At 48.8% G+C, this 27,158-nt stretch overlaps 1 protein-coding gene across 2 annotated transcripts in view; it reads left to right on the top strand.

Annotated features, from left to right (window-relative positions):
* The window catches only part of LOC102447293 (cytochrome P450 3A24-like), a 33,929-nt gene extending 7,876 nt beyond the window's left edge, over positions 1–26,053 (top strand). For both annotated transcript variants that reach the window (XM_075899638.1, XM_025179009.2), the window contains 11 exons: positions 106–158; positions 2,710–2,809; positions 4,172–4,285; positions 7,081–7,169; positions 8,508–8,656; positions 9,727–9,854; positions 11,671–11,758; positions 13,191–13,351; positions 14,025–14,251; positions 17,397–17,559; positions 22,599–26,053. In XM_075899638.1, coding sequence (XP_075755753.1) covers positions 106–158; positions 2,710–2,809; positions 4,172–4,285; positions 7,081–7,169; positions 8,508–8,656; positions 9,727–9,854; positions 11,671–11,758; positions 13,191–13,351; positions 14,025–14,251; positions 17,397–17,559; positions 22,599–22,694 — 1,368 coding nt within the window. In that variant the 3' untranslated portion in view covers positions 22,695–26,053. The remainder of the gene's footprint in view (positions 1–105; positions 159–2,709; positions 2,810–4,171; positions 4,286–7,080; positions 7,170–8,507; positions 8,657–9,726; positions 9,855–11,670; positions 11,759–13,190; positions 13,352–14,024; positions 14,252–17,396; positions 17,560–22,598) is intronic.
* The last annotated feature ends 1,105 nt before the right edge of the window (positions 26,054–27,158 follow it).

Below are 27,158 nucleotides of genomic sequence, written 5' to 3' on the forward strand. Positions count from 1 at the left end.
TTTTCTGGTTTGCTACAGATAAATATATTCCATTGAAACCCAAGCTGCAGCCCTCCTTTGCTCACTGTTTACCTCGGATCTCTAACCTCTGTCTCTCTCTTGCAGGGAATTCTGGATTTTGACAAGAAGTGTTTCCAGAAATATGGTAAAATCTGGGGGTGAGTTTTCCACTGAACAAAATCCCTGATTCATGGTGAGATGTGGGGAGCCCCCAAAAAGAAAGGTTACACCCTTTCAAAAGGCCATTGGTCATTGCGGCCTCCTTTTGTCCACATAAAGTTCTGTCTTGGCATGTAAATTCCTGCTGCGCTAGGCTAGGTCACAAGGGGAACCCAGGTTCACCAGTCTCATCCGTCTCTGTTGAATGTATGTCTGAAGCTCTTGGATCACACAGATCTTTTACTGCATCTCTGACAGGTTTTTCGTAATGGGCAGTGCTCAGCTTGAGAGTGGCCTCCTTATGTCAGGGTGCAATGACGCAGGGATTGTCATCTCCAGCATCCTGAGGGCACCACTCAGCCTCTCCAGCTGAGACGTGACTAGTCCCAAACCCTTCCAGGGGAATAAAATGCCCAAGTATGGTCCAAAGTCCCAGAGTCAGTCTGTCCTCTGGGCCCTGTGCTCAACCCTTCCATGGGGTTTCCCTGCTTTTCTCCAGCTCTGTCCCACCCAGTCTAAGTCTCCCTGAGGCCTCTAGCATGCCCACAGCAACGAAAAACCTGGGTCAGCTAATGTGGGGTCGTGAGGCTGTTTCCTTGCTGGGTAGACTTCCAGGCTTGGGCTGAAGCCCAGACTTGACCCAGAACGGTCCCACGGCTAAGTCTCCACAGCAAGGAAACAGCCCTGGTCCGGGCATGGACCAGCCACGGGGTTTTCTGTGCTGTGCCGACGTACCTGAACAGCCTCTGGTGTCTCAGCCCTTCACGGAAGCCTGCTTGCCTGAACTCACTCGGCCTGTTTCTAAGGCTCAGGCGTGTGAGTTATTGCCCCACCCGTTTTCAGTCCTGCCCGCCCTGGTGAGGCGAATGTGCCCCTCTGGCCTTTAACCCTTTCTTGCCCAGGCTGATGGCAATTACTGCTCCCATCTTTTATTTGCACAGCCGCTTAGAAAACAAGCCAGTCCTACCCGCTCTGGGCCAGATCTGACACTGCCCTACAGCCCTTTGTCCCAGCTAGCCTGGCGCAAAAAGGTTGGAGGGAAGACATGAGCCCCACCTCCCCTCCCCCCTTCAGGAATATCTTCAGCACAGGGAGCCAGACATGTAGTCCACCCCCTACAATCACAGGGGCATTCTGAGGGAAGCAGGCCGGGGGGGAGGGAGGGGAGAGCTGGCTAAGCCAGGCACTGTCCTTGGAGACTCAGTTGCCCTGCCCATAAGGGTCATGGTAAGAAGATACAAATTAGAAATGTGGCTCCAATGGGCAAAAACTGCCTCTCTCTGCTCTCCCTTGTCCCTCCACAGCTGAACTTTCAAATATGCTGTTTCAGTCTGTGGCATGCTTCCCCTTTCACCTAACCCAGGGGTGGGGAACTTAAGGCCCGGGGGTTGGATGTGGCCCCCAGCTTGCCTGGATCTGGCCCCCCAAGGCTCGGTGCTCCCCCCCAGCATTGGGGAGACCATGCTAGCACTCCAGCCCCCCACTGGCACCCCAAGGCTCTGGTGTGTGAGGGGAATGTGGGGAGTGTCTTTCTCCTCAGTTGGTGGCTTCTCACTTTCTGTGGGTGAGCAGCCCCTGACCCAAAAAAGGGTTTTCACCCCTGAGATAAAGGCACCCCTATTGCTGTCCAGACTTTACCCCGGAGAAGCCTTCCCAGCCAAGGAAGGAAGACTCCTTTCCCCAGCTTTGGCCAGCTCCGAAATCATGGCTTCTAGATCCCAAACTGACTCTGGAGCCTTTGAAGCTGCCATTCTCTCTCAGCTGCTGCTCCTACAATCAGGGCACCTTCTGTCCGGCCTGCCTCTTTCACAGTGCAGGCTTTCTGTGGGCAGAAACACCGGAGGCTCTTTCCTCGCATTTCCTTAGAAACCTCTCAGGGGGGAATTGCTACACAGAACTCTGAAAAGTTTCATGAGCTCAAATTGTTTTTAAAAGATAAAAGGGCTTGAGATTGGTGAAACCTGAGACACACGCATGTACCCCTGGCTCTTTCCCGCCTCTGGGCCTCCCGCCTCGGATTTTCATGTTTTTAAACATACATTGATTAAAAACAGACTCTGCAGATGTTTGGGTTTTTCCCCCCTTCTGCTTGTCTTTTCTGGGATGCTGTATCAAGAAATCAGTTTTTCTTCTATCTGGGCTTTCTTTATCGGGATTTTTTTTCCCGCCAGGTAGCAATGAGGGAAATGAAGAGAGATCAGTCAGCACAAACACACAGAATCAATGCAGTGATAATGAGCACCCCTCTGTCCAAACACACCCTGCTTTGGAAATGCAGATATTTTCTAGAAATGCCCAGATATCAATGTTTGGAACTGTTCCTCCACCTCCATTTCTCTTCTATCCTGAGCAATAAAACAATATCAGAGTCTTATCCCTTTTGACTGGTTTTGGGGGGAGTTTGCAGGGGGCGGAGGGAGAGTTTGAGACCCGTTGGTATTGGATATTGTAAATGACCATAGATGGTTATGCATTCATAATTAAACCAAGACACTCCTGTTCCCTGCGGCAGCAAGCAAAGGACTGATCTGGAGTTTCTCTTTGGCCTAGATTTTTTGATGGCAGGCAGCCAATTCTGGCCATTCTGGACCCTGTCATCATCAAAACCATCTTGGTGAAAGAGTGCTACAACCTCTTTACCAATCGCCGGGTAGGTATCCAGAAAAGGGCTTTCCTCTGCAGACCCGATGCAGCATGTGTGCGGTGGGAAGGTGGCATGTCTTCTAGGGCAGTGTTTCCCAAATGGTGTTCCACGGAGCCCCGGGGTTCCGCAAAGTGAAAATAAGGGAGAAAATTCCATTACAACAACATTTTATTATTTTTTTGAAAAAATTAATATTTAAGCATTTATGAATGTTATTGAAAACAATTTTCACTTGTGTTTGCCACGCTAAGGCTACGTCTACATTGGTACATTCTCATGCAAAAACTCTTTTGCGGAAGAGTTCTTCTACAAAAACTCTTCCAGAAGAGAGCGTCTACACTGGCATGTGCTTTTGCGCAAGAGCATCCATGCCAGTATAGACGCTATCTTGCGCAAGAAAGCTCTGGTGGCCATTTTAACCATAGGGCTTTCTTGCGCAAGAAATTCATGTTGCTTGTCTACACTGGCCTCTTCTGGAAGAGCTCTTGTGCAAAAGGGCTTCTTCCTGAGTGGGAGCCTCATAGTTCTTGCGCAAGAAGCCCTGATTAGGCTTACATGCGCAAGAACACGCGGCCAGTGTAGACAGGCAGCAAGTTTTTGCACACAAGAGCGGCCGCTTTTGCGTGAGATTGCGCCAGTGTAGACACAGCCTAAGTGTCCCTGTGTAATGCCGGCTTAGCCAGTGAGTGGGGCCGATGGTGTCACTACTCAGTGCTGCAGGCGCAGTCAGTCAGTGGTGCGATCGCCTGTGATATACCACCGTAAATCCCCGCACTTGCTCTCAGGGAGCGTGAATCACGTGGGTGACTGAATATGATACACTAGCACCACATTGGAAAAAGTCGAAGCTTCAGCTGTCGGACGGGTTGCTTGTATGGGAGTACGCAAGCAGCACTTTCGTGAATACTTTACTTCGGTATAGCCGCGCGACTTCTTGTGTTTAAAAATTGAACCGTGTCAAATATAAATTGACTATAATAGATTAATCTACATCTCATGACCTTGTTTAGCATTTGTTTACTATTATCCTTACTTATTTGTGGTCTACTTTTTCAGCTCCATATATGAGGCAGTTATTAGGGGTTCTGCAAAATTCTTTTGAGTTTAAAAGGGTTTTGTGGCCAAATAAAATTGGGAAGCATTGTCCTAGGTCAAAGCAACTTTTCATTAAAATGGGCTCCTCACAGGCCATCTGGGTTCTATTCCTGGGTCTGCCATTGCCTTGCTGTGTGATCATGGCTGCTTAGCTCCGTGCCTCAATTTCCTCCTTTATAAAATAAAGATAATGATACTGGCCTCGTCGGAAGTTGAAATTCTGCCGCAATGTAGTGCACAATCAGATAGATTTGCTTTATTTTCCTCCCTTAGATCTTTGGCCTAAGTGGAGATTTGGACTCTGCCCTTACAATTGCTACAGATGAGCAGTGGAAAAGGATTCGCACTGTGCTCTCACCAACGTTCACCAGCGGGAAGCTAAAGGAGGTGAGGTCCAGATTACGAGGGCTGTGTCTACACTGGCATGATTTTGCACAAAAGTGGCCACTTTTGCGCAAAAACATGCTGCCTGTCTACACTGGCCGTGAGTTCTTGCGCAAGTACACTGACGTTCTAATGTATGAAATCAGGGCTTCTTGCGCGAGAACTATGATGCTCCCGCTCAGGAATAAGCCCTTTTGCGCAACTGTTCTTGCGCAAGAGGCCAGTGTAGACAGGCAACATGAATTTCTTGCGCAAGAAAACCCTATGGTTAAAATGGCCATCAGAGCTTTCTTGCTCAAGAGAGCGTCCACACTGGCACGGATGCTTTTGCGCAAAAGCACATCTCTTGCGCAAATGTGCATGCCAGTGTAAATGTTCTCTTGCGCAAATACTTTAACGCAAAAACTCTTGCGTTAAAGAGTATTTGCGCAAAATCTTGCCAATGTAGACGTAGCCTAATAGTCCCAGTTTGTGGCTTGAAGGCTACTTGGGTTTGGTGGCTCACTACAGAGCCATTTGGAAAATCATTTTGCGGTGCCACGCATCTCTTTGCCAAGCTTTGCCATACTCATTGGCCTAAAGGGTCTCCCCCTAAAGCACCCATCCTTATGTGCACTTTAGCAATATGGTTTTTTCTTCAATTAGGGTGATAGATTTTTCCCCATTCTGCCCCTCATCATGGTCAGGGAACTGATGTCTGTGGAATGAAATGGCTACGTTCTCTTTCCAAGATTTTACATACTAGAGTAGAGGTCCATTCTCAGGCACCCCACCATTGACCTCAACTTTCTTCTTGCTGATCCGGCTTCACAAAAAGGAAAGCAGCACAATGGATACATCTGCAGGTGGTGATTCCCTGCTTGAGGAGACATCCCTGTGCCAGCTGTGAGCCAGCGAACATGCTAAAAATAGAATTTGGCCGTGGGAGCCTGGATGGCAAGATGGGATAGCCACCCCAAGTACATACCATCTGAGATCACATACTCAGCCAGCCCCTCCTGTCACTCACACCACCTTAGCTTGTTCCCTCACCCTGGATTGCACTTCTGCTTCACCCTTCTGTAATTTAATCACCCCCATCCTTACCCAGTTTTAGGGCTCAGGGCATAATCTGTGGGTTTGCAGGGCCTTTTACCAGTGAAAGTGCCTTACACAGTAATATCCTTAACCTCTGTTTATTAAGTCACCAAAACAGAATGCACATGCTAAGCACATAATGCTCACCACTCCCAATAAGACAGATGAAGGTTTCCTGGTGGCCAATCTGGGTCAGGTCATCTGGGGCTCCAGCTTCTGCACAATATGATTGGCAGAGTGCTGAGGTCCAGCAGCTCTGATCTCGGGCTGTGTCCTTCAGTTTAGATTCCAAAGAACTTCCTTTTGGACCCCGGTTTATACAGTTACACTTGAGTCCTGCTCACCTACACCTTAACCAATCATTTTAAACCAATGTTCTACAACAGCGTTTCTTAAACTATGTTCCACGGAACACTGGTGTTCCATGAACAACTTGCAGGTGTGCCGCGACCTCTTCTTTATGTTTGTCTTTTTTTGTCTGACAACAATTTTTTTCAAAGAGGAAAATTTTCATAGGTGTTCCGCATGAAAAAATATTATTGTTTGGTGTTCCATGGTCTCAAAAAGTTTAAGAAACACTGTTTACAAAATGTTATTTTTCACCCATCCCAGCCCATTACGAAACTGTTCTTTAAGCAGTCATATTCCACCCCCTTAGTTGACTTAAATCTTAGGCTTTGTCTATATTTCTAAGTGTAATACTATAATCTGGCAGTGTGGTCACAGCACAGTAAACCACCTCCACTGGGGGGGGATGGAGCGGGGGAGCTAACAGTACTGGGAGCCAGTTATACTGGCACTTTATAGTGCTGTAACTTTGTAACTTGCTGTGCTCAGAGGTATGTTTTTCACACCCCAGAGTGAAAACGTTTCAGCGCTGTAAAGTGGCAGTGTAGACAAGTCCTTACAACATTAGTTATACAAGCAGACAGAAGGAAAGAATCAGCGATCATACAGAGAAGCAATAGAGATGTAAGGGCCACTGAATGAGCTGAAAACATCACAATAATTTTAAAAATAATCCTAAAAAATCTAGCCAGTTTGTTTTGACATTTTTGGAATATTTTGGATTTTTTGTTTGTTTGTTTGAATTGAATTTTCCTTGAAAGGTTTCTTTCAGTTTTGTTTGAAGTATACAGACTTTGAGTCTCTCAAAATGAAACTGTCTGTTCAGCCCAAAATGAAATGTTTATCAACTGCTCGGTTTAACAATATTTTTTTTAAATCTCATTTTCAGTTTGATCCAAATCAGTTTTTTCCCAGAAAACCCAGAAAAAAACATTATTTGCCCAGCACTAAGGACTCAAAGAACTTCCATCTCCCTTACCACATTTAGCTTGGAGGTGAACTAAATGTGTTTCTCACTCGTTTTCACCCATGCTCTCCCTTCAGGGCAGACAGATGTAGAATCTACCTGTGTCATTGATGGACAGCACCCTTTGGCCTTTGCACCATGCAGTGGTTTCTGGTGGGGAAGCTGTATGCTTTGGGGGGACGGCCTTTTTTAGTTCACACCCACATGAGTCTATGGACTAACCACAGAGATCAGACCAGTCCTGTTTTTTCCCCAACAATTTCTGTAATGATGCTTCTCTCTAGTAAGACTGCTGCTCCTAATTAGGGAACAGCCAGCAAATAGCAAAGCTGAGTTCCCTAGCGGTAACCTTGCCTCGTGAACTTGAAGGTGTCTGAAATGCCTCGTGCTGTGGTTTGCATTTCAGATGTTTCCTATCATGAATCGCTATGGCGAGATTTTAGTGAAAAACATCCAGCAGAAAGTGGATAATGGTGACTCCCTGGAAATGAAGAGGTGAGTAGCTTTGTTAAACGGGCAGGAACAAGCCTCTGTTCATAATGGGTACATCTAGACTGTGGAGTTTTTTCGGGATATGAGCAGTATCCCGAAAAAACTCCGCCGCATCCAGGGAACACATCTGCTCTTCTGCTCTTTTTTTTTTTTTTTTTTTTGCGGAAGAGCAGACGCGCTTTTTTAGAAGCCCTGTCTTCCTCGTTCCATGAGGAAGAAGGGATCTTCCGAAAGAGGGTTTTTTTCCCCAAAATTTGGCCCAGTGTAGACAGGCCAAATTTCAGAAAAGCCTCTTCCGAAAAAACTATTGGAAAAAGGTATGCAAATTGCAGAGCGCAATTTGCATACTCTTTCCGATAAAGCCCCGTAGTGTAGACATAGCCAATGTGGGGATGGGGAACATGCCTTGAGAGTTCTTGAGGGAGCCACAGAGTTTGTTTGCTCTAGTTTACTCTCAGCAAACTGCATTTCACCTCTGCGGAGCATAGCTGAATTGGAGAAGCCGTGTTTGTCTTCACACAACATCTTCCACTAAGCCCTGACTGGAATAATTTAGTTGGGGTTGGTCTTGCTTTGAGCAGGGGGTTGGATTAGAAGACCTCCTGAGGTCTCTTCCAGATCCAATCCTAATCTTCTAAGAAAACACCCACCACACTGTAAAGATGTGTTTACTTTTATTCAAAATGCCCGATGGGATGTTTCCACAATAGGAACCAGACCCCCACAAAGGTATTGCCACATCCCCACTTTTCTCCCCCGCCGATCCTGAGATGTAACATCTAGACAGTCTCCATAAAAGTCCTGCTCATGGCACATTTCTCAGTTGCGTGGTGCCCCACTCCTCAGATCAGACCAGGGGCCAGATCAGTACGGGTCACTACACTTCTGTGGTTTTGTCACTCATCTAGTGGTTGCGGGGAAGGGGAAAACTTTACTGAGTTGGATGAAATCAGGCCCATCCTGGAAGTATGACAAACTGCAGAAAGGGAAAAGGCCATTTCCAGGTAATTTGAAAAGTCCCGTTTACAGCGAGAGGTGCTTGCTCGGAAATGCTGATGGAATTTAAAACATGTTCTTTACTGCCTTGCACGGCAGTTCAGCGTGCTGGGCTCATCGAGAGAGATGGAGAGCAATTTAGTCATAAAAGAAACTGCAAACACTGGGGAAAGGTGCCCTTGTTGGTCCCCAAACTGGGGTGAGGAGTCGATTGTGACCGGACCAAGGTGCTATGCTTTTGGGGGTATTCAGTCCTTGAGCGGGAGAAGTTTTCTTTGCTGAGGTTTCTCCTTGGGAGGGATCTGCCAAGTTCTTCACATTCATTTTCTCCATCTCTTTCCTCAGCATCTTTGGTGCCTACAGTCTAGACGTGGTGGCCAGCACTTCATTTAGTGTGAACATCGACTCCATGAACAACCCCAATGACCCTCTTGTGACCTATATCAAGAAGTACCTCAAATTCACTTTCTTTAACCCAGTGCTCCTGTCAGTAGGTACGAGGCACCTACACGTCTATATACTCAGATTCCTAGATTAGTGCCCTAAAGCCTGCTGAGATTACTTGGTCTCCCATCATTTCCTTTTTGAGAGTTCAAGGTGCCTTCACTTTTCAGCCCCTTGTAAAATCAGGCCCTCGGGCAGATTTGTAAAGATATTGCCATAGAGAGTTTGTCTCCCGATCTTTTAGCTAGCTTTGGGTACATCTACAGTGCACACTTATGCTGAAATAAGCTATTCCAGAATAGTTACTCCGAAATAGCTTATTTCGAAATAGCAAGTCTACACTTCAAAATTAGTCCCAGGCCGGCTTCGCTAATGTAGACGTGCTATCTCAATTTAGAGCCCCAGGAGGCACTGGGGAGGAATAACTTAGCATGGCCCTGGTGAAATAGCAGAATTGGAGCATCTACACACGCCTTATTTCGAAATAGCTATTTTGGAATAGGTGTTATTCCTCATAGAAAGAGGTTTACAGATTTTGGAATAAGCCATCCATTATGTTCAAAATTATTTCAAAATAACGGAATGGCTGTGTAGATGCTCGCATTGTTATTTCGAAATAACGCTAGTTCTCTCGAAATAACGATGCATTGCAGACGCACCCTCAGCCACCCTGTCTGCAGCACCCAGGCACAATAACTAGATGCAGAGTTAAGATGGAGAACTTTTATTCCCGTGAAGGGAAAACCACACTGAACGTGACACCGCAGTTGGCTAAGTAGAGGGGTAAAAGTCAGGAGATTCTCACGTGACGTTCTCACCTGTACACAACTGTGGGCTCTTGCTGTCCCTGTTGGCTGGGAGCCTGAATGAGTTGGGATTGGTTCTGCCTTGGGCAGGGGGCTGGACTTGATGACCTCCTGAGGGCTCTTCCAGCTCTATAATTCTATGCTCCTAAGTAAATTGGGAGTTGCCAGTTGTCTTTAGAGCCTGGAAAAGTTGTTTGGACAGGTCAGTTGTTGATGAGTTGCCCAGACCTTGCTCCCTCTCCCACGGTGCCACGGAGCTCAAGTCTCACTGCAGATAACAGCTAGGGGAACTGTTTTGTTTCTCTCCTTTTCAGTGATGTTCCCCTTCCTCGCCCCAGTGCTGGAGAAGATGAATGTGACTCTGTTTCCCTCTGGCTTCCTGGACTTTTTCCTGGACGTCATCCAGCGCATTAAGAAGGAGCGGCAGAAGAACAACCACTCGGTTAGTCTGTCCCCATCTTGTCTTCCTTGTCATGCAGGCGCATGCTCTGAGAGTATGTAATTTCCAGCTCCAGGACACAGGTCAGCTCTGAGTAAGCCTCTATGCTAAAAACAGAAGTTTGGCAGCAGCAGGAAGGACTAACTGCCCCAAGAAGAATTCCATCCAAGATGCTAGTCACTGTGCCAAGGTTCTGACCCAGGCCCCTCGCCCTGGGACCCCTTCTACATCCACAAATCCACCAGAGACTCCTTCTGTTGCAATCACCCCTGTCTTTTATTGTCCAGGCCATTTCCCCACCGCCTTCTATTTACTGAGCTTTGTTCATGGCAAACTCAGCCAGCCTCTTCTTCGAGCTGGGGAGCACACTCAACCACTCTCTGGCTCCTCCCCTTCCTCTTCCCGTCTGGCTGCCTAATCGAACAATCTGGCTAATGAGGCCTCCGGCTGTTTCCCATTAGCCCCTCAGGTGCAGGTCTGCTCAGCTGGCCTCAACTGCCCTTTTCAGCCAGGCTGACATGGCAGAGCTCTGGCTTAGCCAGCAACCTGTCGCAGCCCGTTCTCAGGTGGCGAGCGCCCGCCGCTGCTAGTGCAGACAACTCAACTCACGCTGGAATTGTGCCTCCAGCTCTGGTGGAGACATACCCTGTGTGGGAAGGTTACTGCTCCCGTCGCCGGAGCTCCTGGTCAAGACCTGACGCTCCATAGTAGCTCTCAGTTTGCCAGATGTGGATGAGACTGGGAAAGCATCCTGCTCAGGCTTTCATGCAGAGCCAGCCCATCCATAGGACATTTCAGGGTGGCTGCTCCAGCCTCCTCAATGTTGGCAGTTCTGCAATGGCTGCCCCGCCCATCCTAGTGATGGAAGGGATCCGGAGGATTACAGGGGCCTGGTGCAGGGCAGCAGTAGGAGTCGCCTCCCTCCCCCACTGTGCACCTCTCGGCCCACTGTGCGCAGCTTCCCCGCAGCAGCAGGAGGCAGAGTGTGCCGGTGCCAGGGCGCTCCGCTTTCCGCCACCACAGACAGCCACGTGCAGAGGGCCGGGAGAGGGCGGCGCAGTGGGGCGGAGCAGGCTTTCAGGCCACTCTGACTCCTGCTGGTATGTGGTGAGCAGGAGGGCGACCCCTCCTGCCACCCCCCCAGGCTCCAGTAACCCCCCAGGCTGTGCTGCTCAGGAGAGGAGGGAAGGGCGCAGAGTGGGGGCGGAGCAGGGGCAGGGCTTGAGAAAGGGGTGAGGTGGGGCCTGCAGCAGGGGGTGGGGGAAGTTGCCTGGGAGACTTGAGAGGTTGCCCCAGACCCCTCACCCTCCTCAGGCTCCCATGAAAAGACAATAAGCCCCCTTGCCCAAAATGGGTCTCCAGCCTGCACCATAAGGAGCCTCCTAGCCACCGTGCTCTACGGTCACCCCCCTTATCTGGCTGGACTGACGGAGGAACTGGGGCTGAAGGGTCGGAGCGGAAGCCTGTGCTGCACTAGCTTTTCCTTCCATGCACCGCTCCTCTGAGAGAGCATCTGCACAGCACACAGAGGCGTGATTACAGCACAGGTGAGCACAGCCCCCTCCCCCCTCCCCGCAAGCTTTAATCCAATTAGCCCAGGCAACAGGACCGAAGATGTGGCAGCCTGGGCTTTGGTGCAGCCTAGCGACTCCAGCACAAGCCTGCAGGGACCCCAGGGTAGATACTGGGAGTGTTAGCTTGTGCTGAAATCCATGCCAGCATGTCTTCACTGCCACTGCTGCTTGCATGTCTGCCTACACGGCAAACACGCCTTCCTTTGGGCTCTAGATCTGCCCTCACCCTGGCCTTCCACCCCCAGGTCCGGGTGGATTTCCTGCAGCTGATGGTTGACTCGCAGAGCTCAGAGGACAGCTCTGAACCTAATGAGAAGACACGCTCCTATAAAGGTAAGGCTGCAGGCCCCTCCCCCCAGCTACTAGCTGAGCTGTTTCATGTAGGGTTTCCAATGACCAGAAAACCCCCTGCTCCCGTGCACCCCACTGCACGCTCTAATCTTGGCAGAAGTGGAGGCTGGAGCTCTCTCAGAAGTAGAGAAAGGGACAGGAGAATTGAACGCCAGCAGCGGGCGCCTCAGAGATGCGGTGCCCCCACAGTCCCTTCTGGAGCCAATGGAAGATGCTGAGTCTCATTACGTGTGAGAATCCGGACAGTAATGGTGGGTGCTGCATAGGAAATGGGACAGAATCAAACCTAATGTGTGAGGGACAAACCCTGGGAACCTTAATTAACCGAGCTGGAGATTTACCTGTGTGAAATCTGAGTCAAAGCCAGAAGCAAATGACGCAGGTTTCAGCCCTAAATGCTCCTGGTTGCTATAATTTAATAAAGCCAAATCCTCTGCTCTCTTGTCTCTTGCCACGTCCTCCTGTGCTCTGCCAATGACACTCGCCTTGATCACCCACGAGTCTGTCATTCCCATCGCTCTTCTCATCCCCTCTTCCTTTGCACATGGGACGCCCTTCCCAGAAAGCCAATAACTACTCGCCCTTCCTGGATGCCATGCATCAGGACTGTCTGTAAGAAACTCGGCCAGCAGTAAAAGGGAAGCCCCGGGTAGTCAAACAGAGATCAGATGTGCTTATTATATTTTAAAACTACATAATAAAGTACAAAAATGCGCGTCATATAAGCAAAATTTGCACGTAGCTTGATTTTATCCCGCCCCTCCCTTTGTAAGCTCTTTGGGACCGGGAGAGTGTTTTCCTGTGTGTTTATACAGCACTTTGCGTGGCGGGGGAGGCGAGGACATTCCTGACTGGCCCATGGCACTGCGGCACTAGAATTGTTCAATGATGATTATTGCAGAGTGTTGCCAGCATGCTTAGCACCGTTCAGAACTTCCCCCAGGAGCTGACAGCTCACCTCAGTGCCTCGGAGAGCTTAGGCATTTGAAAATATAAGAACATAGCAGAGATGTTCATAAGTGGACACTGTGGAGCAGGGGCGCGGTTCCACAAACCCTCTCCAGAGCAAGGTCTCTCTTTAGGCTGCTGCGTTGCAGTGAATAAACTCATCGGGCCTGTTTGTCCCGCTTATGTGACTCCTGATTTACACCTGGGGGAGGAGGGGTGTCAAGTCCGCCACTTGCCGCTGCTGCTTGTTGGACTTTAGCGGGGTTAACCCACATCTGAGGGAGGTTTTGTTGCTGTGGTTGAATGATCAGCAAAGGAACGGTTGTAAATTGATGCCTTGATAGGGCTCTCCTCTCAGCTGGGCAGTGTAGTGAAAGGAGGGATGATAGGATTCTGAGCCTGCTGCTTATCTCCTGCTCTCGGAGGGCTTCACCCTCTCTGTGTGTTTTCACACCTCTCTTTCCAGCTCTGTCTGACAAGGAGATCATGGCGCAGGCCCTTGTCTTTATCTTAGCTGGTTATGAGACCACCAGCTCCACCCTCAATTTCCTCTCGTACAACCTGGCCATTCATCCCGACGTGCAGCAGAGACTGCAAGAGGAGGTTGACGCCACCCTTCCCAACAAGGTCAGAGGGCTTTCCAGTGCTCTGTGTCCACCCGGGTTGCTGCTGCGCAGGGGGTGAGCTGGACCTGGGAGGAAAGCGGCACATTGGGTCCGTGTGTTGGAGGTTTCAGCTAGCAGGGCTGCCAAGGCCATACCAAGCCCCAGTGTGACCACGGCTTCCTTTGGCACCAGCATCCCAGTCTTCTGATAGCTCCCAGATGCATCAGGGAGCAGAGACATCTATGGAACTTCCCTCGTGTGACCTGCCTCTCTGGGCCAGGGGGGACCAGTGATAGAGGGGCAGGACCAGGGAAGGGGATTAAGGTTGTTCCCTGGCGTCCATCTTAGACCACCTCTGGAGTGGGTGATGCAGACAGAGGCTACTGAAGGGAACCTGGATCAAGGAACCTCACTGTGGCCACATCTGCAAGAAGCAGCCTCACGAATTCCAATTTAACCACTGGCCTCACCATGCTGCAATGTTTAAAGGTGCAGTCCTGTAGGTCAGCGCAGGAGCAGTACCTCAGCCTCATGCTAGGGGGCACTGTCCTGCTGGGGGTAGACATGGCAATTTGCCCCCCAGGTCCCATAGTCACTTTGATTTGTAGCTATCGTACGTCTATATAGCAAAGCAATCCCTGAAACGGTCTCCTCCATACCTGAAAATCACTTTGCCTCTGCCATTCCCTCCTTAGGCTGTTCCCACCTACGACACCATCCAACAGCTGGAGTATCTCGACATGGTGGTGAACGAAACCCTCCGGCTCTTCCCTGCAGGAGGGAGGATCGAAAGGGTCTGCAAGAAAACCACTGAGATCAACGGCGTGACCATTCCGAAAGGCACCGTGGCCATGATCCCAGCCTACGTGCTGCATCGGGATCCAGAATACTGGCCGGAGCCCGACGAGTTCAGACCCGAGAGGTAAGGGTGCGGGAAGGGGAAAGAAACGCCGCTTCTTCCTAATGGCAGGGAAAGTGGAGGAAGGGCGACTATAACATTTAAATCAGGCATTTATTATTGTCTGACATCTAGTCCCAGCATTACCGCGTGGGGAGTTTTATGATCTACATCCATAAACTGTGCACGGAATTTAATTAACTGTATTGAAGAAAATCACACCGAAACCAGCTCTCAGCAGCTATAACGCTGAGGGGTTTATGGCCAGGCATTAAAGCAAGAGCGATAGGGTGACTGGCACCGTGCCATGCAGATCAGCAATGGAAGGGCAAAGAGGTAGAGAAAATAAAATTTAATTTTCCAGTTCAAGTTATGAAAATGTTCCCTGCTCAGGAATTACTGATGGGTCATACCCTGAGAAATGAGGCAAGAATCTGATGGAATTAGGTGGCCTAACCCTCACTGGATTGCAAAAGGCCCAACAGCCATTCCAAGTTGGCACGGAGAGCCAGGAACTCGCTCTTAATAATGATACTAAGAGCTGACATTTATATAGCCGCGCTCATGCGAAGAGCCCGAACTCTGCAAACTATTGCAAACTAACCCCCGGGCACTGAAATATACCCACCGAGGGGGCGAAACAGGGCAGCTGTTTAACAGTGCATGGCAATGCCCGGCCAAAGTTTAGGAGCAGATGTGAAGAATAACATGCCCGACTGAAACCGTTCGAGGAGTCTTAGACAGATGGCATGTGATTAGCCGACTGGATTGCAGTGATGAGAACCGTGGTGGGTGATTACGGTTTCTCTTGTGTTGAATACATGGCTGGCAGGCGGTACAACTGATGACAGATAGCCCCACTCAATAGGGCCGTCATTAGAGATGAGTCTGATCCTTTTCAATGAATAACGTGTTACAAGCACGATAAGAACTAGAAGTTCCATGCAAGTTACTCCGAAGTCAGATGACCCTACCTGAAGTGTGATGCGAACAGCTCTCCCAAGGTAGGGCCACCTCCACAAAGGCTTTGGCAAGCTCCCTGAAATACCTGCCATTCTGTGTGCGCGCTCTGGAAAGCAGTGCTGGGGATTCAGTAGATGGAACATATCCCTCTACGGCTACGTCTAGACTGCAGGCTTCTTGCGCAAGAAGCTTATTTTGGAAGAGATCTGCCGCAAAAACTTCTAGCGCAAGAGAGCGTCCACACTGCAAAAGCGCATTGAAAAAGTGATGCACTTTTGTGAAAGAGAGCCTCCAAACTGACTAGATGCTCTCTCGCATGTAAGCAGTGATTGCTATGGACAAAATGGCCACCAGGGCACCTGTGCATTTTCCGCTTCCCTTTTCTTGTGTAAAAACCCCTCTTCCCCATCCACGCACACCTTTTTGCACAAGGAATACCAATTGCGCAAAAAAAAACCCCTCTCTTCTTTCGATTCTCTTGCGCAAAAATGCGCTTGAGGTGTGGACGCTCTGTGAGATTTTGTGGAAAAACTCTATAGTAAAGACATAGCCTAGATCAGCACTGTACCTGCCCCTCAGATTCACTCTGGAGTCTTGGCTTTCTGCAGGTGCTGTTTCTTCAGGCAAAGTGCAACATTGACATTTCACCCACGTGTAGCGATTCATGTTCCCATCCTGTGTCTCATAAGATGCAGGTATTCTGGCTAAATTCTAGCCTGGGAGATTATACTTTGTCTTACCTACATTTCCCCGTTAGGGTTTGATATACTATTCTTCTTCATTTCCTAGACTATTTGTGCACGGGTGTTGCATGTTGTTTAAACAGCTGCTCCATTCTACCCCAGAGGCTGTATTTTAATAGTGACAGAAGTGAGCCCTGTGTAGTTTGTAGATCCATTTAAATCTGTGAAATACTTTGGAATGGAAAGTGCTGTAAGATATAGGTTGTCATTTTGACCTAGGATTATTGATATGTTTCATTGGCAAAGCTCTTTTATTTAACTGATCCTCTCCAGTTTGCAGCACACAGAATCTCTCTTCACTTCTGAGCAGGCCTGCTGTCAGGGGAGGGGAGGAGAAGGCAAAAGGGGCAGTTTGTTCGGGGGGGCCAGTGATTCAAATAGACCCAGAGCTCCTGTCTGCAGCTGTTGCTACTGCACTGTTCACTCCATGAGGCACTGAGGACCGGGGGGGGGGGGTTGCGCTGCAATCCCAGAGGTGCAGAGGGCTGTCTGTTCCTGGCCCCACCCCTTCCACCTGAGGCTCCACCCCTTCCAGGAATGCAGAGCCAGCTCCCCCTCACCACCTTGCCTAGGGACCCGTGCAAGCTGTAGGCTCCCCTGCTTCTGCGTGGCTTTTCTCAAAAGCTAGCCCTTGTACAGGCCAGACTTGGAAAGACCCTGGCTCTGTTCATCCATTTACCGTGTTTTAGCGTATATAACCCGCGGGTTCTATAGGCTAATTCACGGTAATCGCACATACCAGTGGGGAATGGAGATCGCAGCAAAGGCAAGCTGGCTGGCCCGCGGGAGGGGAGCTGCACTCGCGCCCAGGCCCCATGCAGCCACAGCCAAGTGCAATGCACCCTCCTCCGGGCGGGGGAACAGAGAGCACAGTGCAGGCACACTGGAAGCTCATCAGGCCCTCCCTGCAGCGGAGCAGAGCTGACCCAATTCTAATGGGTAAAAATAAACTTGTATACCCCGCGGGGGAGGAGGAAGGGTTTGTAAAAACGTGTATACCCTGCGAGGGGGGGAGGAAGAGTTTGTAAAAACGTGTATACCCTGCTGGGGAGGGGGTTGTAAAAACATGTATAACCCACGGGTTAAATACGCTCATTTACGGTACTTGCTGTAAGAAGATCTTGAGTTGTTTTTTTGTGATATGGGCTCTAGGTGTCATTGCTGAGATGAGAAGGATTTCAATTTGAGTTCTGAGAGCAGCGTTACTATGACATCACCAGTATCCTCCAGGTCTTCCAGCTTTTTTGAAGGACCTGGAGATATACAGCAAATTCCAGGCACTACCATGGAAGCGAGGGGCGGGAGGGAGAGGGAGAGTAAAGTGATAGAGGAACATGGAAAATAGATGAGTTCTGATTGAAATATGCAAAACAAGCCTTTGTCTCCTCCCAGTCCCGTGAGCAGGCCAAATCCAACAGAGAAACCGTCATTTCTCCTAACTTGCTTCTTCTGATTGGACCCAGGTTCAGTAAAGAGAACAGGGAGAGCATGGACCCCTACATTTTCCTGCCCTTTGGAGCTGGTCCCAGGAACTGCATCGGAATGAGGTTTGCTCTTCTCAGCATGAAGGTGGCCATGGTTGTGCTGTTGCAAAGGTTTTCCTTCAAAACCTGCAAAGACACCCCGGTGAGAATCCAGACTTGTAAATGTATCATTGGTCTTACTGCCTCGCGTAGGCTTTGCTCATGGGGAGCACTGCCTATTGGTCCTGGCTTAGGCCATTTTCTCTGCAGAGAGGGCTTGAGAGGGGAGTTCAGGGCCCTGGGAAGGCAACATAAGGCTTCAACATCCAGGAGAGCCTTAACCCAGCCCTCCCTAGGTCACCTCCTTGGACCCCCTTCATTATTCACAGTTTGTACAGGAAAGCATGAAGGAGGTCGCTCACCGCACGGCACCTCTCTTTGGCAGGGCCAGGCATGGCAACTCTCTCCTCTCATGCCTTAGCCCTCCCGCCAAGTCACTTCTGAGTGACTACACGCAGTAAGGCTGGGAGCGGGGGGTTCCCACATGGTCTAGTGGATAGGGCTCCCACCTGGGGAGGACAGGGTCACAGATTCAAGTCCCAGGTCCTCCAGGGTGGGGTTGGGTCAGGTCAGGTAGTCCATGTACAAAACACAAAATTAACACAAATAATCAGAGTGCACGTGACAGAGGAGAGATGGCTCCCTCTCAGGGTGTCCCTGGTACAGGTCTTCATGTCCCTCTAGGAGAGATCCTACCTTCCCTTAGCTCTTCCCTCAGGAGCTGCTAGTTGCAGGTCTGCTCTCTTCCTAGCTTGACCCCCACATGAGCTGTTCTGCTCCCATTTAATGCCTCCTCCATCTTATGCATCTCTTGCAGGTGGGGTGGGGCTGGCTGAGTCCAGAGCAGCTCCTTAACCCTTTGTTACCCAGTATGGATTTGTATATCCCCTCACAATGCCATTATCTCCTTGAGATAATCAGATGTGCTCATTGTCACCTGTGTCTCAGAACAGATGGAGTACTGTCTCTCACACACAGAAAATCCCTTTCCCCATCAGGGGCTGACAGATTCTGGAGCACTGAACCTGGCAAGCAGACTTGATTTTACCTTCACACTGTGGAAGCAGGAAGATCTTACCATGTGTGGGAGGCACGTGGAAATAATTAGAATGAAATGTGCTAGGTTTTTTTAAAAACCTCAACACATATTAATCTCTCTTTGGAAGTGAATTTAACGTTGGCAAAACCAGAGCCAATGATAGGCATAAGCAGACTAAGCAATTGTTTGGGGCCCTGAGTAGCTGAAGGGGGCCCCTTATTAACTATGAATATGTATTGTGGGGAGAGGAGCCCAAAAATATTCCTGCTTAGGCTAGGAAGCGTCCCCCAATTGGCTGACAGTTCAGAGTTCCATTATACCATGGCTGTCATAGAAGATTGTAATCATGGAGGAAGAAGCTTTCTCCTGGGTAGTTCAGGCTAATCCATGGTGGGCTTGTTGCATTAGGACCGAGACTTTCTCTTGACTCCCCATGGATTGCAGAGTTCTGTGTAGAGGGCAGAACACACCAGGGTGATGTGTTCAAGTGACCTGTGTTATCAAGCAGGTGGGCAGCTTCATTGGGTACCCATTGAGCTTTTTAAGGATGTTTGACATTATGTCTGGATATGACACTCATGCCTGGGGAAGACTTCATATACCTCACCATGGAAAGTCTGATGGAGTCCAGCTTTCTTGCTGGTAGTACAAGGAAGTGGGTGGGGCTTTGGTGTTTGTGTTTGGCTCTTTCTGGTGGCGGTGGTGTTTTATTGTTGGAGTTGTTTGGTTTTTTTTGTTTACTACCATGATTATCCGGCGATCCAAATAACGTTGGGTCTAAAAGGACCTCAAGATCAACTTGGCCTCCACCGCTTTGTTCCTACCACTCTCCAAGGAAACAGAATTTGTGTCGTTTCTTGAATAAACAGATTGTACAAAAAAAAAAACCCCCCACTGCAGTAAAAAGCCACCCACAGCAGAGAGTCTGAGTGCCTGGGCCTGAGAAGGGCCTACAGCACTGAAAAGAACAAGGTAGACAGTACCCCTCACACTTTGACACCAGGGATAGAGGCAGGTTTCAGATCCTGAACAGCAGCCTGAGCAGGAACAACTACATGGCTGTTTTTAGCTCCCTACCACAAGCCCTATGGGCCCGAATCGGTAGGAATGGGTTTTGCGAGACACTACCACAAGCGGTTTTTGACATCTGAGGACAAATGCCCTCAGTATTGGGAGATCTTATATAGAGGAGTCAAAATTCCTCAAAATACCTCCTTCCTCCTGTCAGCATGTCCTCGGTCTAGCTTGAGTTTCAGCTTTAGCCATGTGCTGATGGAGCCAGGCGCTCAGAAAGTCAGAGACGGTACTATTTATATTTGACACAAAGTAGATGCAATTTGCTAGTTGAAAGTACCTGTCAAATAATCTCTGCTGAAAGCTTTTTGTCTGCAACGGCTTTGGGAGCAGTTTGTTCTGAGAGATCTGTTCCCAAGCTAAGGGAGAGGTATTCTTCGGTGTTCGGGTCAGGTGCTGGCAATTTTAAATTCTAAATTTGCTTTCTGTGAATATTCTGCAAGGCTGGCTGGAAACGTGCCGTTCCTATGGACGTTCTTGGCCACATGTGCCTGTGCTCGTGCTCGAGCCAGATTTGTTTTAAAAGGCGCAAAGATCAGTACAGAAGTTTTGCTCGGCTGTGAGTGCCCGTCTCTAAACTCCACTGAGCTGAGCTGTAACTGAACTGTTGACTGGGAGGTGAAAGGCTGCAACAACCCATTAACAATCCACTGACCTACCTGTATTCCCCTGAGTCAAGACATTTTTCTTTTTTTAGTCCTGAAATGGATCCATTTTGTAATTGCAGTTGATTAGAGGAAGACTACTAAAATATCATCAGTGCCAATAGCTTTATGTAGCTCCTCCAGCTTTCCCACCAAAATACCACTCCAAAGCATATTCCCAGAGAAGCTGCTTTCCCCTTGGGCTCAGTGATGCAAGCCATGCTGGGAGCCAAACTCAGGAGGATCCTCAGGATGCCTGAGACGTGTCTGTATGAAGTCTGAAGCAATCTGGTGTGTTGTTAATGTATTCATGCTGGCTTGTTGGGAAGGCAGATGCTGGGTATATTGCTTGCACCAGTGAATCTCAGCAGCATTAAATCCCCTAGGAGCTAGACAGAGAAACAAACCATCCCTGCCCATCCTCTGCAAATGCAAGGCTGTTCCCAGCACTGCATCGTCTGCTCTTCTAGCCCGATTAGTTTTAAAAGTCTCAAGGAACGATGCTTCCAGCTTGTCCCCGGGACAGACAGTTCCACAGCCTGGTGCCCCTTTCTTAGTTTCATTCCATTACCCCTGTATGCCACACACAAAACCTCTCCCTCCTTAGTGCTTACACCCATCAGCTATTAACCAACTGCTGCCAAGTCCCCCCTTAGTCATTGCTCAGCCAAGCTCGACAGAGAATGAAAACTTTCATTGTACACCCAGCTCCCTTATCAGTTTTGTTGCCCTCCTTTCAGCTCCTCCTAAAGTGTCAATATCTCGGGGCCAGAATCGAAGGCCATATTGGTTCTGCTGCTGGAGAACTTTATACCTGCCCTGCTCCCTTCTCACTGGAGTTGTGACAATGTATACCGCAACAGTGGGCTCAAAAAGTAGGTTAAAGGGGCTGACAAACTCCTGGGCCCCTGGCTGAGGAAGCGGCTCTGTGCCCCCAAAAGGGGCAGGGCCTCAGGTACAAGGGACAAGACTCAGGCTAGCCTGTCCTAGCCAGCCCTCCAAGCCGCCCGGAGCACACCATGCCTCCCCCAGCCAGACCTCAGTGCCGCCCAGAGCGTGCCACACATGGCTCTGGTTGCTATCACAGTAGCATCGATGGCAGCCAGGACCCTAGGCCCTTTTGTATCACCAGGCCCTGAGGCAGTTGCCCTCTTTGCCCTGCTCCCCCCCAATCACAGGCTGAAAGTAGGTCAGAAAAGTGCAAATGCATGAAAGCAAAGGGTGTGTGACGTAAGTGGGTGCTTTATGGGGTTTGTCTGTGCCTAGACCTGCAAAATGTAGGATACCTGTTCTTTTTTTGCTTTCTGGCGAACATGTCAGAAACAGAGGGTAGCCTCTTGGAGTGCATGTCTGTCAGGCTGTGTCTACACTGCGGAGCTATTTCAGGTTACTTCCGATATCCCAAAATAGCTATTCCACGTCTTAAGAGCAAGCCCATTAGATTGAAATATAATGGGCCCGCTATTCTGACATCCCTATAAACCTCATTGCAGGAGGGATAAGGAACATTTCAGAATAGCGCTTTATTTCAAAATTTGGCGCTGTCTAGTGTGGCAGGGTCAGGCCAGAGGGCTCCTGCAGAGTGGGAGAAAGACAGCCCCCAAAGGGGAAAGACCTGCTAAATAGAAACAGAAGGCAGCAGGGCAATTAGAAGCAGCTGGGAGGGAGCTGGCTCAGGCAGACTGGGGCCAGCTGATTCCACTGCTGGTTTATTGAAGGCCTTTAAAAGCCTCCCCAGTTGGAAGGTGGAGGGGAGAGTGAGAGGAGGAGAATAGAATAGAATAGAATAGAATAGAATAGAATAGAATAGAATAGAATAGAATAGAATAGAATAGAATAGAATACAAAGCAAAGCAAAGCAAAGCAAAGCAAAGCAAAGCAAAGCAAAGCAAAGCAAAAGTTTGAGTCATACCAGCTTCAGGGCAGAAACAGCAGGGGAGGGAGTCCTAGGAGGGTACCACAGACACCTGCTGCAAGCCCCAACCCCTGTGGGGGAGGGCAAGAGGCTGGCCCAAGCAATGGCCTGGGTAAGACAGTGCCAAAATAAGATTGAAATAAGCTACGTGGTACAGATTGTGTGGCTTGTTTTGAAGTAAGGGTGCTGTGTAGACAAACCCTTAGGTATGTGAGCAAGGCAGCTGGCCCCTCCTGCTGTTCACGCTGCTTAGGCGACACTCTGTTCTGCACCTGTTGGCTTACTGAGAGCTAGCACCTATAAGTCTGCTCAAGCTAGAGATCCCAACCCCCGCCCTACGTGTAGACAGATCCTTAACTGTTCCCAGGGCATTGGGCTTTTGTCAGAGAAGCCTGTGAAGTCTGCTGTGTCCCTTCCTCGCTCCCCGCATTCACTGGCTTTCTTTTGATTTTTCTTTACTAATGGTGAAGATCCCCTTGGTGTTGGACACAAAGGGTTTAATGCAACCCAAGAAGCCAGTCATTCTGAAGATGGTTCCCAGAACCCACGTCGATCCAGAGGAGTAAAAGAATTTGCAACGGATCAAAGTTGGCTACCAGCTGCTCCCTCTGCCCCATTCGTCTCTCTCTCTGTCACACAAGAAGAGGAAGGAGCCATGTAAAGTGGTACAAAAGCACGATGTAGAAAAAGCCCCAGCTGTTGTGGAAGGGGGGGCCTCATGAATACACAACATACTGAAATTTATGGGCTCTTCTGTGCAAGAAAGGAATGTAAATGGCTTTTATAGCAAATAAACCCACACAAAGTACATGCTGAGTAGAGTTCAACTTCTAGAAACACTGAGAGACCCAGGCCTCTTTCTCATTTATGCTAAGATCCATTTAAGCTGCCCCTTTATATTGCCAGAGAGGGTTTAATGTAAATTGAGAATCAGGCCACTGGCATTGAGACAAAAAATGGTGTCACCTCCCATCCGGCTAGACTCAACTTCAAAATGGAAGTTGGTATGATGCTGTATAAAGGCCACACGCCCCAGGGCATAGCGACACTGCCATCAGAGATGTGACCTTCCTAGGTGTAGATGTACCCGAACTAGCTTGGTTCTTGCTAGCTTGAGTAATAATAGTAGTGAAACCACGACTGCACAGGTAGTGCGACCGTTTCTGGGGACCCTGGAAGCACTTGAGCAGTTAGCCCCTACAGCTGGGGCTTCACGACTGTTTTATTTGTGCAAGATCATTCGAAGCGAGCTCAGTTCTCCCTACCCATATTGCCGTCACGCCTCTGACTATGGCGTAGGTGTACTTTTTGTCTACATCTATGCTCTAGGAGCTACAGTGGGGGGGACACCATAGCACCCTACTATACATCAACCAAAGGGGTTTTTCTGTCAATGTAGGACACGACCCACGTCCAGGAGAAGCAGTGTACCTGAAGCCTCATCTGACATGACTTAATACACAGCGATGCGTGGAGGGAGGAGGGAGGCCTCCTTCTTTGGAAGATATCAATAGGGAGGTAAATGAATCAGGCTGAAAATGCCATTTGTGCTAAATAAGATAAGTCAATAGGCTAAGATAGGTCAGTAGGCTACAAAGACAGAATGTTAGAGCCAGCTAAGAGAAGAGGGAGAACACCCCAGGGAGAACATCCTATAAACTATATAGTGCAGGACGGCATTAGTTAGGAATGTAGAGATAAGGTAAAGAGGAAGTCAAAACATAGGTTGCATGGGGACAGAGCATGCCAGACAGGGATTAGCCTCTGACCCTGCTAGGCTGATGGAGGAATTCTTCCATCTGCCAAGTCATTTCTAGACTGGAGGTGAGGATGGTCTCACCACACTGCTCAGGGGTGATCGGGAATTGTTCGCACCCCTGCTCATCATAGTTAGGTTGATCCAGGGGCATCCTTAGGGTTTATGGGGCCCTGCACCATATTATTAAACTGTTGCCCCTCTCCCTAATGACAGCCCGAGGCAAGAGGAGGATGGTTTTTTAGAGATCTGATTTTTATAATCTTCAGCAACACACTAATGAACTAGTTTTAAAACAAAGTTTAAACTAAGGTCCTGTGGACTAACACAGTAAATTCAGCCACTGCAGCATATACCTGGGGTTGGCAAATGCTTTCACAGGTTCAATATTCTGCAAACAGGTCTGGCAGGCTTTGTCACTTTAAAGTTAACTAGATCCTCTAGGGAGGAAGCAGAGCCACAGACCAGGGGTAGGAAGAGCAGGTGGGTGGACATTAAGACCTAGTGGTGCCCCAAATTTTGAGACAGCTGCATATTCTGCGTATGGGTAAGGACGGCCCTGGGTTGATCTATATTTTAAGTGTAAACCAAGCACCAGCCATCAAAGAACCTGCTGCCCTCAATGGCGGGTAAACTGGTGCTATGGAAGTACTGTCTGTGGCAGCTCTTGATGCATCAGAGGCTTCATCTTGGTTTGGAAGAGTCATTGTTGCTGTTCCAGAAGCCTAGTCCAAAATCACTGTCACATGTCTGGGATAAATGGCCCTGATGTCAGTCTCATTTTATGTGCCTCAAAGCAAACACATCAGTGCTAGGCTGATGCAAATTACCCGGGTCTAGCTGAGCCTTATTACTCCTCATCTCACGATTCTCACCCTTTTAGCTTAGCTCTGCCTCTGAACCACCGTCAGCACGGCAAGTTCAAGAGCTTTTATTAAGCTATTTTTTTTACATTGGACCTCGCTCAGCAATTTTATTCAGACATCATCAGTCTCTTCTGGCACTTTAATTGACTCCAAGGTGTAGAGCAAATTGCCTGTGTGTGACTGGGGCTGCCTATTTTGGCCCCTTTCCTATTTCTGACTAACTTGGCCCCATCTGTCTTCTGCCTTTTTAACCTCATGTGGCTGGTGACATCCGGGGATGTTTTCCTGGATCATGTGATGCTGCAGTGTCATGGCCCTGTCAAGTGTTAAAGTGACCACAGCCTTGCAAGAAATAATTCATGTGACTAACTTCTGGAGCTGACTTAGCTAGATTCTGCTATGCTTTTAGGTCACTGCCATTACTAAACACTTGGACATGGCTCAGCTTGCAAATAAGTTAACTGAAGGAGTGAGGTATAAGCAATTACCATTTATGAGCAGCAATTTGCAAAGTGGGAGGTATTTGCCTGCTTACTATGTGTCCAGTGGTCTCCATTGGGAGTTATTCTTTACACAGATATTAACCCAGTTATGATTTTTTTAACTTTGTTCTCTATTCTTCCATTTTGTAACTTTGACAGAGGGGTTTAAACATGAAAGAATTGTAATAATATAGCAAAGTACAGTGCTGGGATAGCCTTAGAGCCTGGAGGACTTGAGTTTGAAAGAAGGATGTTTCTGTTGGATACTGAGGCCACATCTTCACTTACTGGAGTATTGATGCTCTGGCAGTCAATCTTCTGGAGTTTGATTTAGTGGGTCTAGTAAAGACTCACTAAATCAAACTGTGAGGGTGCCCTCGTCAACTGTTGTACTCCTCAGAGAAGGCTCCCTGGACTCTGTCTTTCTCAGGCCAGGTCTACACTGGTAGAGAAAATGGATGCAAGATACACAACTCCAGCTGTGTATCTGGATTCGATATACCTTGCATTGATTTTATGGGGCGGCTCCACAGTGGGAGATCAGCAGAAGAACCTCTCCCATTGACTTCTCTTATGCTTCACAACAGTGAGTAGTACTGTGGTCGATGAGGGTGCTCTCAGGATTTGATTTAGCAGGTCTTTATTAGACCTGCTAAATTGAGCCCTAGAAGATCAATCGCCAGAGCATCAATCATCCAGTAAGTGAAGATGTGGCCTTAGATTCCAAATAACAATAATTCTGAATGCTCTGTATAATATGTGGTATGGTTTCATATTTAGTAATCCAAAAAGTACTAATAAAAGCATCATTACAATGAAAATCAATGTAATTCCTTATTATTTGCACTGAGATGATGCCAACATCTGATTCCACTCTCTCCCCCCCCTCCACACACATATCAACCCTTTTCTAGGGCATATGATCCATAATCGGAGCCAGTGTCCATGCAGTTCATATAATCTTGTTACATCTCCCAACCTCAGCAGGGTGGGCTTTGTCGTTAGTTAAATGGGAAACTTCTAGGGAAATCTCTAATGCTGCAGGAAGGTTACATTGACTGAGATGGGTGTCATGGATTCTCACGTTGTACCCACTCTTGGCCCCATGTGCGTCACGGGGGGAACCCCCTTCATTGTAACACCCTCTTCTCCAGCACCCATTCTCTTTCGGGGGTTAAGCCCCATCTGAATCTGGGACCACATCTCTCTGAGCCTCCAGTCCACCCGTTCTGGGCCCCTGGGGCCTGTGCTCCTAGAGGGAATAATGCAACCTGTCCTCCAGACCGGAGCAACTCTCAGCCAGCATAAAACAGGAGGATTATTAAGCATCTGAACTCAGTATAGGGACTCTCAGAGCCCATAGGCCTGGCCTCCCTCAAGCACAGGATGTCTGAGTCTCTCCTGCATCCGTGTGGGTTCTTCTTGTTCCCGCTCCCTCTAGCTGAGCCTCTGATATTCCTGGCCCCAGCATCTCTCCTTCCCTGTCCTTTGTCTTCTGCCCAGGTAAACAGGGTGATCTGGGCCTCTCTCTTTCCCCTCCTTCCTCTCATCCGACCTTTGTTCCCCCGAGGCTGGAACCAGCTGGTCAGGTCACAGGGCTCCTCTTCCTGCAGCCCATTGTCCCACTACTGGCCAGAACTGGCTGTGCCATCCAAGCTGGGCCTCCCTGTCATCAGGTCACCAGTTACTGGGGTCTCCGACCCAAATTCCGTGCTGGTCCCTGTAACAATAAACTCCCTCTCCCCACCCCCTGTTAAACCCGTAACACCAAGGGACACAGAGTCCCACCCACACTGCATGCAAACCCTTGGAAAACCTGGCAAATCCTCCACTTCTGCACAATGGGATGCTCTTCCCTCTGAGTCAGGAATGAGCAAATACAGCAATGTGGATCAATGAATTACTGGAGGTGCCATCTTTTAAATG

The sequence above is a fragment of the Pelodiscus sinensis genome, chromosome 16 (assembly GCF_049634645.1).
Source record: "Pelodiscus sinensis isolate JC-2024 chromosome 16, ASM4963464v1, whole genome shotgun sequence".
NCBI classification, from domain to species: Eukaryota; Metazoa; Chordata; order Testudines; family Trionychidae; genus Pelodiscus; species Pelodiscus sinensis.